At 34.0% G+C, this 16,150-nt stretch overlaps 1 protein-coding gene across 4 annotated transcripts in view; it reads right to left on the bottom strand.

Annotated features, from left to right (window-relative positions):
- Nucleotides 1-16,150, bottom strand: part of LOC149829772 (chromatin modification-related protein EAF1 B-like) — a 33,565-nt gene that overhangs the window by 3,188 nt on the left and 14,227 nt on the right. For 3 of the 4 annotated variants that reach the window (XM_090016077.1, XM_090016079.1, XM_090016078.1), the window contains 9 exons: nt 12,192-12,249; nt 11,915-12,111; nt 10,641-10,694; nt 10,474-10,554; nt 10,161-10,298; nt 9,894-10,010; nt 891-991; nt 594-809; nt 109-508 (listed from right to left, as the gene is read on the bottom strand). In XM_090016077.1, the coding sequence (XP_089872203.1) occupies nt 109-508; nt 594-809; nt 891-991; nt 9,894-10,010; nt 10,161-10,298; nt 10,474-10,554; nt 10,641-10,694; nt 11,915-12,111; nt 12,192-12,249 (1,362 nt within the window). The remainder of the gene's footprint in view (nt 1-108; nt 509-593; nt 810-890; nt 992-9,893; nt 10,011-10,160; nt 10,299-10,473; nt 10,555-10,640; nt 10,695-11,914; nt 12,112-12,191; nt 12,250-16,150) is intronic. The other variant, XM_090016080.1, reaches the window with a different exon arrangement.

The raw sequence follows: 16,150 nt of genomic DNA, 5'->3' as shown, positions 1-16,150 counted from the left end.
TCCAATCAGCGCCACCACCTTACAATTCCAGCAGCTGGGATTTAAATCAAACTTGTTCCAGAAATGGAATAAGATAAAAGAGTTGCCATAACTACAAAAAAGACTCACCCGCATCATCTGCAAAGCTTCGCGTGGTCTTGGAACTGTATTTCCATGACTAGGCATAACTCCGGAGTAAATATTCACAGGGTTTGGCACTCCCATGCCACCAGAGGCAAGCATGCTGCTTGTTCCTGAAGATACCATGTTTAGCATTCCTGGTGAACCCGTTCTCTGATACCCTGGTCTTGGCATTGGCATGCCTCTGTTCATACCAGCCATCATTCCTACACCATTTCCACCAGGCATCATACGAACACGCTCACCAGCAGCTTGCAAGCCCGCATTAGCAGCCAAACCAGGCTGCTGAATGTTTCTGTTGGAAACCATTTGATTTAACTGTTGCATTCTATGCTGTTCATCCAAAGATATGCCCATTGGCTTTCCCACAGCATACCTCTGAACATCCCTATAAGAATGCATGCATTCAAGAAGTCAGCCACGTACTTTCCAAGCAAATTCATGACATAAAAATGACTATAAGATTATGGCACCTTGAAGTTTGATTAAGTGGTCCAAGCTGTGATGGAACAGTATTTCCAAGGAAAACACCACCAGGTCCCTGCAGCATGTGGCCCATAGAGGTGGACTGCATGGGTGCTACAGCTCCTTGATGATTTGACAATTGTAGGCCGGTGGAATGAGAAACATGATAGCTCGGTGAGAGTGCATCTGGGCTTGATGTAGTTGTATCACAAAGATCAAGTGGCCTTCAATATATCAAATAAGATAAAATGATTACGTTAAAAATGCAGATGCCAAATTTCATGCAAGAAAATACCACAACATACGTCAGTGTAGCTCCATTTAAGTTGGTGGTGCATGTTTGGGAAAGAGCAACAGCATGCGAAGAGTGCATTGGAGTGAGTTGTTTCTGTTCTTGATTATCAGACTGCAGGAGAGGGAAAGAAGAAATTGTTAACCATGAATAGCAATGCTTAATTCATTAAAGATTGTGACAACATACAATATTAAGCAGCAAATACACAACAAAATGAACTAAAGATGGATAGATGCATAAAATACTAAAGAATACATATGATGATTAAATCAATGAATTTGTGATACACTATTTTAATTTTACACATGTACCACAAACCAAAATGGAACCAACAAATTCAACAACAGGTGGCCAGAATAGAAAAGACGTAATAATGATGGAAACTGCGGTAACCAACCACAAAAACATAGCATCATAATCTTTCCATAACAACAGAAAGAGATATGGGTGTAATGAAATGGTGATCTTCCATAAAGCACGTGAATCTCTCAAAAGAACGTCTATTAAAGACACTTCAAACAAAACCCATAAAAGGGTATAAATGGAAGAGTACAATAAAAATAAATAAATCTTTATTTATGACAAAAATGCTTAAGAAGCATTGAGTACAAATATTGAAGGGGTTCACCCCTATTTATACAAAAGAGCTCTCATAAAAAGAGTCGTTGGACTCTAGTCCAACGGCTATAATAGTCCAACGACTATTTCTTAGTCAAGTTCCTAGTTCAAACCGAACTAGATACAAAAAAAAGAAAATAAAGAAAAATGAAAAATAATAAAAGGAAATATATATACAATAATAATAATAATAATAATATATACACGGCCCCTCAAACTTTATGGGGAGAGGACGAAAAGTTTGGATAAACGAAGGGAAGGACTCCAAGACTTCAAGATTCTTTAATGGAAATCGCCATCTTTACAGCATATCAGAAAATTTTGCAAATGTAAGTCTTCCAATGCCTTCATTGGTGATCATCCCCCAAGCAAGCTTCATTGGCTATCTCCATGATATATCGAAGGTATCACATCCTTAAAGAAAGAACAAAACAAAAGAAGACTCTAAGTACACAAGAAAAATAAGCTAGCCCAAGAGTTGCAAAATTTTAACAAGATATTTTAAAGAAAGAATAGAGTGAAGTAAACAAAATAATAATAATTGTTTGAATCATTAGATATTAAGAAAGACAAGAGGAGTTTCCCTCAAAGATGAAATTAAATCATAATCATAAGGAACCATAGGTCCATAACATTGATCATAAAAAGATTTGATTATTTAAAGGGCATATGATTCATTAAGAAGAGGTAATCAAAAATATCTTAAGCATTTTAATCAAACAAGCACCATGTGAAAATGTCTTTAAAAAAGGAATCAAGTATGAAAAATGACTTGAATGTGAAAATATCTTTAATAAGATCACGTTCAAAGATGACTTGATTAACCCACAAGAATCATAAAGAGGCAAAGTGCACAAAGGCACAATGAAATACTCACAAAGGAGTACAAATGCACAAAAGCATGAAAAAGAATCTTTATTTAGAGAACTCAAAATCTCTAGAAAGGGCTAATTAACTTCATGCATACAATTATGTGAACCATGCTAATACACATATATGCTTAAAGCATATTTAATGCACATGAAACAACAATGAAAAGATAACAATTTTTATCAAATAAAAGATGAGTTAATTAAATTTATGCATGCCACAATGTGGACATAATCAATTAAAAACATAATTCACTCATCCATCCTAGAGTGATTTTAAGTATAGAGCACCAAATATATATATATATATATGTTATTAATGAAATACATGAATTTCTATCGATAAATATTTTTTCATACGAGGAAGGAACAAGTAGTAAAGATTTTTAAGAGATTCATTAAAGAATTAAAATATTCCATATGACAAAGGGAATGATATAAGTCAAAACCAATTTGCGAAAGATGACAAATTTAAAAAATCTCATAAATATCAAGAAATGATATTTTACAAAGAGAGATTTTAAAAACTTATATAAGGAAGAAGAAATGAAATTTGTAAATCAACACCAATTTGTGAAAAATTACATTCTCACAAATATCAAGGAGTGATATTCTGTAAACTTTAATAATGCAATGCAAGATGCATGAAATTATTTCAATCAATCATTTCTCATAGAAAAGAAGATGAGTTAGACAATTTTGAATAGATTAAAAATTCTCAAACATTTGAATGAGTAAATTAGAGCATTAGTTTAACCATCACAAGCAATCACCTCCTAGTCCTCCAAACCTCAAATATCAAGTGTATGAGCGACTAGACCAAAAGCATAAACAACATGACACTAAAGGGCCAAAGACACATACGAATGTGTGTAGACACCTCTTGTCTACATATAATGATCAGTGACTAGAACAAGAGCACAAAGCCAACAATGGGCTAAAAATCACACACGAAAGGGTGAATAAATGTCTCTTGTCTACATATAGTGACACTCAAAATCTAGTGCATCAGCGACTAGAACAAGAGTAAATAACCAACAATGGGCTAAAAATCACACACGAAAGTGTGAATCAATATCTCTTGTTTACATATAATAACTCGTAAAACAAGTGTATCAGCTACTAGAGCAAGAGTACAAAACCAACAATAGGCTAAAAATCACATACGAAGGTGTGATTAAACATCTCTTGTCTACATATAATGATACTTAGATAAGAGACATAAAAAGAAAAAGACAACCGAGGTAAGAAGGCTTGTAATTGAGGCACACCAATGTAATCAATATTAATTTTAATCATATTTTGAAACACTATGGTTTCAAAAAATAAATAGTCATCACAGATACAAATAATAAAAAGCATCCATAATAAAGTCAATGGCCAAAAAACAAATGAGTGGTACCACACACTCATAATCAAAGATCACATAATTATCAATTAGTATCAAACTACAAGTTGACAATCTAAAATGACATAACATGAGGTACACATAACTCACCCCAACAAACATCTTTAATTCAATAATAACAAGGCCAAGAAGATTGATGAATCATATAAAAGTCTCTGATGGACAACACAAATGCCATAAGAAGACAATAAATACTCACGGAAATCATTTTCCAAATAGGTGAGTTTATAAAAGGAACCGATATGAAAGACAATTTCAAATCGAAAAAACAATAATGGTAAATGACCAATCTTTATAAAAAGTACAATCATAAGCATAACAATATGTCTCATGGCAACCTTTTGAATAAACATAATCAATTCTTAAAGATGAAGTCATAAATTCACCGATCAAGGAATAAATGCACTAGGGAACGTTACATACAAAAGATTTAATCATTTTTAAAGAGAAGACAAGTACATATTGTCTTTAAAAAAAGTCATTTAAAAAATAAGTCTACTTATGAGACAAACAAAACATGTAATATTAAGGAAATAATACATATAAAGTTTTTAGGAGAACTTTTTACAATCCCAAAAGTAAGCATAATTACTACCAATCATGCAAATAATTTAATAACTCATAGTTACATAGAAGCTATGAAATTATACTAAACATTATTCATAATGCAATCTATTTTGTGTGACCATGACACATTTTTAGAAAAAAATGAGTTAACATTATAAAATGTATTCAAAGTATCCAATGCAAGATTTATTTTCTATATAAAAGTCGAGTAGAGATGAACATAAATATCGAAGATCATTCTCAAGCATAATCAATCGAGAATGTTTTTCAAAGAATTAGTTTTGCATAATTAGGAAAACATCTTAAAGTTAACCATTGTAATGAGATATGCAGAAATACAAATTACAAGGGATAACACAAGAGGATTCAATAAATAACCAAATATCACAAGCACATAAAGTGCAAAATACATGATACGAGTATGCAAACATATCCACGATATTACCAAAGAGTTAAGGAAAACATGATGACATAAGATGTACATCATACAAGTTTCTAAAATTTTCATAAAAAATCATATAATATACCTAAAAATCATATTTTAACATATGCTTAGAATTATCAATTTCGATAAAAATTAAATGCATACAACAAAGGAATTAGCCATATGAAAAGCACAATATTTAAGATTTTTAAAGAAAAATTATCTATTATAAAATATAATTTTTATGATGATATGCAAAATTAAAACAAATATTTTATGAAAATATGCTTATGTACGAGATTTAACAATTACTTTAAAAAACCAATTCATTTTTAACATATTTAACAAGAGGCTACTATTTAAAAATAGAGATACATATACGTAAATGAGATACATAAAGATACTTTAAGAAAAATATGAGATACATACCAGATAAGAACTTTTCTTGAATCTAAGCCACACAATTTTGAGTGGCACATTTTTCGAGACAACCATCGCAACACGCAATCTATTCTCCTAGAGACCAAGCTCTGATACCATGTAATGAAATGGTGATCTTCCATAAAGCACGTGAATCTCTCAAAAGAATGTCTATTAGAGACTCTTCACACAAAACCCATAAAAGGGTATAAATGGAAGAGCACAATAAAAATAAATACATCTTTATTTATGACAAAAATGCTTAACAAATATTGAAGGGGTTCACCCCTATTTATACAAAAAAGAGTGTGAGGAGAGCTCACTTTGAGCTCTCATAAAAAGAGTCGTTGGACTCTATAGTTGTTGGACTAGAGTCCAACGACTATTTCTTAGTCAAGTTCCAACTAGGAGCTTGACTATATTAAAAATCTAGTTCAAATCGAACTAGATACAAAAAAGGAAATAAAGAAAAATGAAAAATAACAAAATAATATATATATACTAATAATATAATATTATTATATATATATATATATATGTTACAATTTACATTTTAACAACGGGGACATTGGGTCCCCTTGTCTAATGCCTCTACTAGTCGGGAAAAGATCACTCGCTTCACCATTGATGACAACCACAAATTGGGGGGATTTCATGCATAGCATGATCGTCTCGCTCCATCTGTCATCAAAGCCAAAACCCTTGAGTCTTGACAGTTCCCTTTAGGAAGCGCCACCCAATTCTGTCATAGGTTTTTACCAAATCGGTTTTGAACATAAGGCATTTTTGCTTTCTACTATCTCATGGGCTAAGAGAATGTTATCCTAAATCGATCTGCCCCTCAAGAATGCCATCCGGTTGTTGCTTATGATTCTCTCCAAGCCGCTTCTCATCCTGTTGACTATGATTTTTGTGATAACTTTGTACACAAAGTTACATAAGCTAATGGGTTTGAACTGACTGAACTTGTTAACCCTCTCTACCCTTGGGATCAACACTATATCAGTGTGGTTAACTCTTCTAAGCAGTTCCCTGGATTTAAAGAAATCCGCAACTGCCATGCAGAAGTCCCCCCCCCCCACTATGTCACAGAATTTCTGAAAGAAAGTACCTGAAAACCCATCCGGGCCAAGAGCAATCTCGGGGTCAAGCTCAAAAGCTTCTTGGCGCACCTCCTTCATCCTAACCTTTTCGTTCATTCTCAAGTTTTCCTCCTCAGTCACCCTTAGATGTTCTTGGGCCTTTGCAGCATCTTCCGGCACATCCTCTACAAAAAACAACTCCCTTAAATAAGCAAAAGCCTCTTTTTTTATGTCTTCTTTGCCTTTGACTTCAGAACCATCCTCCTTTAAGAAGAACGAGATATGCTTCTACATAATGTTCGTATTGACTAATGCATGGAAAAAAATTGTATTACTGTCTTCCTCATTCAACCATCGGCATCTTGATTTTTGCTTCCACATATCTTCTTCCATCTGAGCCAAGGCTTAAGCTCATCATGTAGGGACCGCAATGGACCCATCCAGGTGTCCTGACAGATCTTGACTCCTTATAAAAGGGTTCATTTTTCTTTTCCATATTAAAAAGTTGGAATTGTTTTAACTTTTCGGAAATAAGCTGGGGTAAGAAGTTAGAAGAAATTTTTGAAGGGGAATAGAAATTAAAATCCATGGGGAAAGGAAACAATTAATGCTCAACGTGATCTGCTCTGCAGTTTTTTTTTTGCAGGAGCCTTTCGAATAACTGATCACAAGCAGTCAAACCTCAAAAACATGTTTAACGAGGCAAAGCAAGAACCGAACCCAATTTAGATAGAAGATTGGACCTGCGTTAATCAGATCAAAACTTTCTAGATCTGATTTGACGATATTCAGATTAAGAAACGCAGAAAAATACCAGAAAATATATATATAATTGTTTTTAGACAAGAGACGTGAATGTAACTGCGAATATGCAGCCAAAACCCATAAAAAACATGAGGTTTTAATCAGGACCATCTATATACATATAGAGAGAGAGAGAGAGTGATGTGTAGCTGCTCACTCGTTAGGTGTTCAAACAGAGGTCACTCACATTGAGCGTCTATCGAGCGGCGTGATGGATGCTCAGTGTCTTTTTGCGCAAAAAAGATGCTCAGTGTCCATCACACCGTGCAATGGACGCTCAGTGTGAGTGACCTTGGTTGGAGCACCTAACGAGTGAGCAGCAACCAATTTTCGTATATATATATATATGTGTGTGTGTGTGTGTGTGTGTGTGTGTGTGTGTGTGTGTGTGTGTGTGTGTGTGTGTGTGATAATCAGATCTATATAATAGATCAGGCTAGACAAGAGGGAATATGTGAGAAAAGAGGGAAAATGATGATCTTGATTTGAAAAGATAGAAGAAAAGAGGAAAGTAAGGTAAATCAATAATCTTGATTGAAAAGAAATAAAGAAGAGAGAGAAATAACAGATCTGAAATCAATAAAGACAAAGAGGAAGAAGAGGAGAAACAGGAAGCAAGAAGGGAAAGAGAGTAGGAAGATTGAAAACTGCAAAACAAGATCTGTTTCGATTGATCCGCTCTGATACCATGAAAAATCTGGTACCCAATATGAAACAGAGCCTTTTCATGCAGAGAAGAAAGAAAGAGAATAGACGTTAAGGGCAGAATTTTACATGTTATCGGTCTCCTTTTATAATAAAGAAACATGATGGCAGATTACAATAATGCCCTTATAATAGAAGACATATCATATACATCAATTAAGGGCAAACAGACCAAAAACATTATACGGATACATATAGATATAACCCAGGTCTGACGTGATTTGGATCTGGATCTAACATGACCCTGGTCTGACGTGATCTGAATCTAGATCAGTTCAGCCACTACGTGATATGGATCTGGATCAGTTCAACCACTATCCACGAATGCATACACTGACAAAGGATACTACGATATGTTAAAGGCACCAGCACCACTACTCATGGACTCACATACTATAAAATGATCATGAAGAAAAACCCAGTACGGTTAACCAATGAATATTCAGATGCAGATTGGGCTAGCTATCCAAATAAAGAGAGCCCTTGATAGGATACTGTGTATTTTTGAAAGGAAAAAAACTTAATATCATAAAAAACAAATTAACGAGTGCAGTACATTCAAGCACTGAGGCAAAATATAGAGCACTTGCAGGAATTGTCTCAAAAATAATGTGGATATGATGATTAATAAATATTCTAGGGAAATCCACAGCATGTTGTGACAATAGAACATTAACTTTGGCACTGAATCATGTATTTCAATGCTAAGTCTAAACAATTTTAGACAGATTATCATTTTTTGATAGAAAGAATTGGACCTGAAAAGTTTGAAGCCAGATATATAAATTCAGAGTTCCAGACAGTAAACATATTAAGTTCAAAGCCAGATTTATAAGTTTAGAATTCTAGGTAGCAAACATATTTATGAAGTGTTTGTCAAAAGCAAGACATATCTTCTTTAAAGGCAAGTTGAACATGAATGAATAACTGGAGGGGACATGTTAAGGAGGAAGGATAATGGTCATGAAGGCAATTTACTTTCTTAAATCAAAAGGTTTTAATTAATGGCCGTTTTGCAATTTATAATTTTATATACATTCCTACAGTTAAGGCATCCAAATAATGATGAGTTGTAACTAATGTGAACTATGATCTAAAGTGTTATGCCCTGATTAGGGTTAAGGGTAGCCATAAATACATCACTGTAGTTTCCACCTATAAGATTAAGGAGGGGCTCATGTCTGCCTCAAATGTTCTACCTTCTCGTTACTGTGTTTTCTGTTCTCTGGATTATCTGTGTTGCAGGTTTATACAGAGGAGTTACAACTGCTTCAGGATTAAGAAAAATGTATATGGCATGAAAGCAACAGTCTCTGTGATGACACTATGCCGAAAAGAAAAAAATTGCCAAAAAAACATTTCTCGAACATTTCACTAAATTGGACAATCCTGCTTATGATGAAAATGACAATACAATGCAACCTACTTATTTTACCAGTCTTCAAGATGCACCATATTAGTTCCAATTCCATTCCATCAACTGAATCAGATTGTTTAATTCAATCAGTACAACCTTGTCTGAAGGACATATTCCAGTATTTTGTAACGAAGACAAAATAGCAGAGAAATCAATAAAGACACTGCAGCAACTTAAATGGCAGTTATAAAATGCAAGATATGAGCTCTCCAAATTTTCAAGATAGATTGCATAATCCTTCTTGCTACGAACACTAAAATATATCTAATATATCCTTTTTTTTATTTGGCACCTTATGGACACATCAGGCTCTTTTATCAATCTAGATGGATAAGCTGAATTAGATTGATTCTGTGTGATCACTGTTGTTTATACAACCTTTCTCACAACCTTGATGCATTCCATATAAAAAACAAAAAGAAATTATTTATTCCAAAAAGAAAAAATCGACTCAGATCCCTTGAACCAACAGCAAACTACAAGAGATTTAACAAAAATACTTCAAAATCTCTATAGAATACAACAGGTGTGAATCAACAATTACCCAAAAAAGTAAAATAAATGGGACACAAGATGTCTCGTATTAAAACTTTTCACAAAGCCAAAGCTCATGAGAGCATTTGCAACTAAAGCTTACATAGAACAAAGTAGGAAGTCCAAATATTTCAGGAAGTAACCAACAGATATATGGAGACGTACCTTTGGTTTATGACAATTCTGCTTTTGTCCAATCAGGATGATTTTCCCAAAATGAGCCTTTAGTATGTCATCTTCCATTGGCTCCTGCAAGCGCTTAAACAACTGTCTGGCACTACCCTGATTGAAAACATCAAAACAACCAGAACATAGCCTTAAGTTTCTCATGAATATAGAACACGATGCATCAAAACAACTTCAAGCAAGATGAAAGAACTAATATGAACCCAATGTCGCTCAAATCAAGATCAAAAGTTAGCAAAAACATGCCTTTGGAATTCCAGGTAAGGTAGATGGATATGGCTGAGAAGATCCAGAATCCTCCGGACTATCAGCACCATCCCCAGTATTCTTGTCCATTAAGGCCTTGTGACGCTCCTTGCATTCCTTAGGTTTCCGGAATATACACTAAAATTTTGAATTTGCACATAATGTACAAAGAAGTGTTACTTTCTTGCTCAATTCAATGTTTCAAACCAAAGATATGAGAAACTCTCCAACATATAGCTGTAACATGATTTGAAACATATTCAGCAAGAACAAATCTGATAGCAGAAAGACAAATAAATGAATTCAGCTTCACCTTGAATTGCAATGTGCTATTTATAGAATCGCTTACTAGTTCCCAGTTTGGACCCATATCATGCACAAGAACAACAAGTGCCTGCAACATACAATTCACAGTAATCAGCAAAAACTTAGTTTAAATTTATCTAATAGAAGTAAAAAATCTTCACAAAGCATGGCAACCTGATCTTCAAAAAGTGTCCATGGCATTCCTTCTCCGATCTGCCCTGCAGATATCTGCAAGGAACAAGAGCAAAGAGCAATAGACCGATTCAGTTCATTTCCTGAATTAGAAAGCATATGTAAAATATAAATTACACAGGGTACTTGTCTACATGAGCAACTACTAATGACAAATATAAAAACAGCAGAAGAATATAATGGTTAGAATAAACTGTACAAATTAACGTCATCTTCGTGATGTATCAACTTGTTTTCTAATTATTTCATTACTGACAAACATTATTATGTTGACAAAGGTCAGGCTGAAATTCAGGAAATAGTGCATTCAGATTTGGCTTCAATTGTAGCGTTTTAATAAAATTTTACATCATTGAATGGTATACAGCTATCGATTCAAATATACAAAATACAAGTATTCAACTGAGGGGGGAAAAGAAATATGCAACATCAAACATACATCACTGAACTACCATCCTTCAGTACAATAGGCCACTATATGTGCCATTTACTAATATGTGATTTAATTATTGCCTACTCTGGCAAAAAAAATCAAAATGCAGGAATAAATGCATTCAAATTTAGCTTCATAAATGAATGTTTTTAATATGATTAAGAGGATATGAAATGTTACCCAAATATGGATAAAAAAGACAATGTATAAAGATTCAACAGAGAAGGGAAAAAACGGAAATCTGCAACATCAAACATATATCATTGAACTGCCAACTCCTTAGTAACATAGGGTACTGAAGCATGTCCGAGCTTTCACATATCAGTTCCATAATTTTATCTCAGTTTTCTGAATACATCTGTCATTGGACCATTTTCACCAATAAATCATGGTTTTATTTAACTTCCCCCAAACAAAATGATAATCCATTGGTGTAAGATTCACCTCATCACAAGAGAGACAAAACTGGCAAACAAAACCCGAAACAGACCCCAATTGGGTCATTGATCCCATTTTTGTCTGTTTAAGCCAGGGAGTAACAGTGATTGATTGAGAGGTATTGGCAGAGAATCAACTAACATGTGACCCTACTACTTAAACCTAGGATTGGTTGAGTTGGGATCATTGTTTCATGGTCCACACTCAACAAAACAAGAGAATTGAGTTAATTCTCTCTGAGCCTATTGAAAATGCTAATGAAAAACTTTTATATTTTATAATTGAGCAGGAAGATGTTGAAAGAAATAGCAAAAGAGATCACGTGTATTAATACCGAACACACTAGTAACAACTTCCATCAATAGAATAAAGTTAAAAGACATACCTTTAACACTTTATTTTTCCTACCACGCTCACGGTTGGCAATCATTCTTATCAGCTTATTGGGGTTTGCTATATTACTCATTTGTGAGGCAGCAGGAGAGGGCATGGAACCAATCAATGGAGTTGTAGTGTCCGGAGAGGTATCAGACAACTGTTTCAAGACTTTAGGCCTCTTTGCAGCATGTTGCCCATGCAAACCTTGGGGAAAAACAAAGGAACATAAGAGTTTATATATGAGAAAGAGAGAGATATCTGCTGGACAAGTTAACAACACCTACTATTGTTTCCATTGGCTTCTAAATAGTGACCTTCCACTCTCTTCTTAAACTGATCCTTCTGCAACCCATGCAAAAGTTTATTATTACCTACATGAAATAAAGATTAAAAAAATATATGCACTCTGCAGAATTCAACACAATGGCATAGAGATCATTCAAATATGAGATGTATGAAGGAACAAGAAACATAGTTTATGGCCTAGAGAAAGAAAAACTTTGTATGTGTGTGCGCATCTGCGAACAAGTGAATCACAATCACCAACATCACTGTAGGATTGACTGTCCTCACCTTATCAAATGATATGAAGTGTTGAGGAGGATTTGTAAATGTTATCACTGTCCTCAGTTTTAAGAAATCCTAGCAATATTATCGCTGTTATCACTGTCCTCAGTTCCAACATTTTGATGAATAATGTTCTAAACTACCAAGAAAACAGGAAAAATCCCCTCATTCACATTTACACAGCCTAATACCCCAAGCTTACCTAATCTATCTTCCCGCTTCTTAACACTCACTAGAAACATTGGTTGCTGAAATATTGGACTCTTAACAAGTATAGCAAACCATTTCTAGGAGCCCACCGACCATTCCTGTAGGCAGACTCAATTAGGTAAGGACTTCCTCTTCAGCTACAGAACAAACAAGAGGAAAAACTTTCTTGATTCTTCCTCCCAGCCACCTCGTTTTCATTCTGGTCAAAATTCTCATTAGAACAGGAAGTCTTATATAGCAAAATAAAGCCCTTATCCCCATAACAGAAAAGAGTAGGAAAAGCTGCAACAACACGAAGTAAAGCAAAAAAGAAGATGGTTCACACATGCATGCATATAAATAATTGTTAAAAAGTGTATATATATATATAATTATATATAATTATATATAATATATGTATATTTATATATTTTTTTCTTTTCTTTTATTTTTTATTTTCCTTTTTTTAGTTCATCTAGTTCACTTTGAACTAGACTCAAACTAGTCAACACTTTGTTGTTGACTAGTTTAAGAGCCATTGGAGCTAGTCCAACTTCTACAAATAGAGTCGTTGGACTAGCTCCAACGACTCTCTTTGAGTCTCTTTGAGGCCTCTCTCTTCCTCTATTTATTATGTATAAATAGGGGTAACTCCCCTCTCTTTGTATCAATGTTTTTTAAGCATTTTATGTGATTGAAATAAAGATTATTATTTTTCCTCTTGAGCCTTCTCATTTGTGCCCTTTTGTGAGTTTGGGTTAATGTGTCTTTAATAGACACTTGTTGTGAGCATTTGTGCTTTTGTTGAAAGTCTTCATTTTATATACCAGAGCTAGTAAGCTCTTGGATCTTGGAAAGTTACTACCTCGACTTTCGTGCCATTAAAGCAAGAAGTTGTCTCTCTAATCAAGGATCGCGGAATCATGATTGTACACTTGTTCTTTCTCATTCTTCTTTTTTTTCCTCTCTTCTTTCTTTTCTCTCACCTTAGTAAGAATGGATGACAATGATAAAGTCACCATCATGCCCATTAAACTAAATGATACCAATTATGAAGCACCACATTTGGATAAAGGGGTTGTAGGGGTTAGTAGATGGTTCCGATTCGGAACCAAAACTAATCCTAACAAAAATAGAAAATGAGAAAGAGGTACTCCTCATGATAGGAGAGAGAACTAAGGTATTAATTACATATAACAAAAAATGAAAAGAATGGAGAATGGAGCACGCCAAGATCATGTCTTGACTAATTGATAGTATAGATATCAAGAAATGCTCTAGTCTTGCAAAGTTTGAGCATGCCAATAAGGCTTGAGAATACCTTAAAAACATGTATTCCCTTAAAGATATTGCACATGTATACAACCTACAAGACAAAGTGCGAACTATGACCCAAGGGTACAAAAGTATTAAAGAATACTATAATGAGTTGTCCGAACTTTGGGAAGAGTTGGCTCTTATTGAGGAAAAATGGCATTGCCTCGAACATATCGAGCTTTGTCAAAAACAACTTGATATGGAACACTTTTACCAATTTGTAAATTGTTTGAAGCCAGAATTTGAAACCACCAAATCGGCCCTTCTACATAGAGAAAAAGTTTTCTCTATTGTTGACACTACTGAGGAATTAACTATGGAAGAGAATAGGCTAAAAAGTATACTCCAAAGAATGAAGATGATTTTATTCTAGTCGCGTCTAGACCGGAGAAATATATGCGTACCTATAGGCCGCCTCATTTCGGAAGACAAAGCAATGATTATGACAAAAAAATAGTGATTTGTCACCATTCCTACGAACTGGGACATTATAGGCCCCAATGCCCCAAATTAAAGAGAAGAGATAAAAGAAAGTAGCTTTGGTCGGATCATCACAAGAATCAAAAGACCAAAGCAATCAAGATATACCCATATCTATGGCGCAACTAATGAAAATACCTGAATCTCTTCTCAAAAGAGCATCTTCCTCAACTCAAGCCTCAACTTGAGCAGTTGTTTCATCTTTTTCCGATCCCGGTAAATCTCATTGGCTTCTTGACTATGGTGTTTCTTTTCATATGACCCCAAATAGTAATATTTTGTCTAAACTCAAGTGTGTCAAATGTTTTCATAATCAATGGTACATTTCTTGAAATAAAAAGAATAGAAAATTTTGAAAAAATTCAAAACTCCAAAGGATTCTTCATCCCAAAAGTTAGATATATTCTCAAATTAAATTTAAATCTTTTATCTGCTTCTCAAATATCTTATTATGGATATAACATCTTCTCTTCTAATAGTTGTTAGGTAGAGGATCACCAGTCAGGGAAGCTGATTGGGTAAGGCCATAGAGAAGAAGGTCTCTACTATATGGATTTTTTGGAATTACCCAAGAATATTCTTTGTTATAGTATTCACAAATTGGACTTGGATCTGTGGCACAAAAGATTTGGTCATTCTCGTATATCCAAAATCCAACTTTTTCTACCTTTAGGAAAATTTTGTAATTCTAAAAATTTTGCCTGTAAAGATTATATACTTGGTAAAATGAAGAAATTATCATTTCATGATAGAACTTTTGTTTCCTCTAGGCCACTTGAGTTAATACATTGGGATGTTTGGGGTCTGATCAAATCAAAAGGTGGATACACATATTATGTAATTTTTTTTGACGATTTCTCTAGGCATACTTGGATTTACTAAAACATAAATCTGAGGTCTTTTTACATTTTCAAACATTTCACAAAATGGTTATAAATAAGTTTCAAAATGATAAAAAAAAAATCGTACCGATTCAGGCAGAGAATTTTTGTCAAAAGAATTTAAGGATTATCTCAATTTATATGGCATCACACACCAAAGATCTTGTTCTCATACACCACAACAAAATGGCTTTGGCCGAATGAAAATAGAGACACATTATGGAAACTACTAGGACCTTCTTAATAGCAAACCAAACACCAAAAGAATTTTGGGCTGAAGGAGCCTTAACTGCTACCTATCTCACTATCAGAATGTTGTCTTCTTCTTTAAAAAATATAACTCCAATTGAAAAACTTGTTAAATTAACTCTTGATTACTCTAGATTAAAAGTTTTTGGATGTAAATGTTTTGTTTCCATTAATAAGAATGATAAATTCTCTCCCCGTGCTATTCCTCGTGCCTTCCTAGGTTATACATATAACTAAAAAGGCTATAGGTGTTTTGATATTCAAAATGAAAATTTGTATATATCAAGAAATGTATCCTTCTTTGAAAAAGAAAGTTTTTTTAATTTTGAAAGGACCAAAGAAGTAACCGAATATTCTTTTTTGATAGATTTAACTTTGAAATCTGATGGATGTGACTATGAACATGACCTAGACGATGGTCAAGGTATTATTGATTTTGAACATAATGTTATTAATGAAGAGCAAACCCATAGGGACACCAATTGTTTACAATACTCCAGGCATAAGGATTTCAATCTTCCATGTGCACTAGAAAAATATTTGAAAGTACAAAGCAGGTC

The sequence above is a fragment of the Nuphar pumila genome, chromosome 8 (assembly GCF_984573655.1).
Source record: "Nuphar pumila chromosome 8, dmNupPumi1.hap1.1, whole genome shotgun sequence".
NCBI classification, from domain to species: Eukaryota; Viridiplantae; Streptophyta; class Magnoliopsida; order Nymphaeales; family Nymphaeaceae; genus Nuphar; species Nuphar pumila.
The sequence above is the reverse complement of the archived record's forward strand: the minus strand, read 5'-3'. Positions and strand labels throughout refer to the sequence as shown.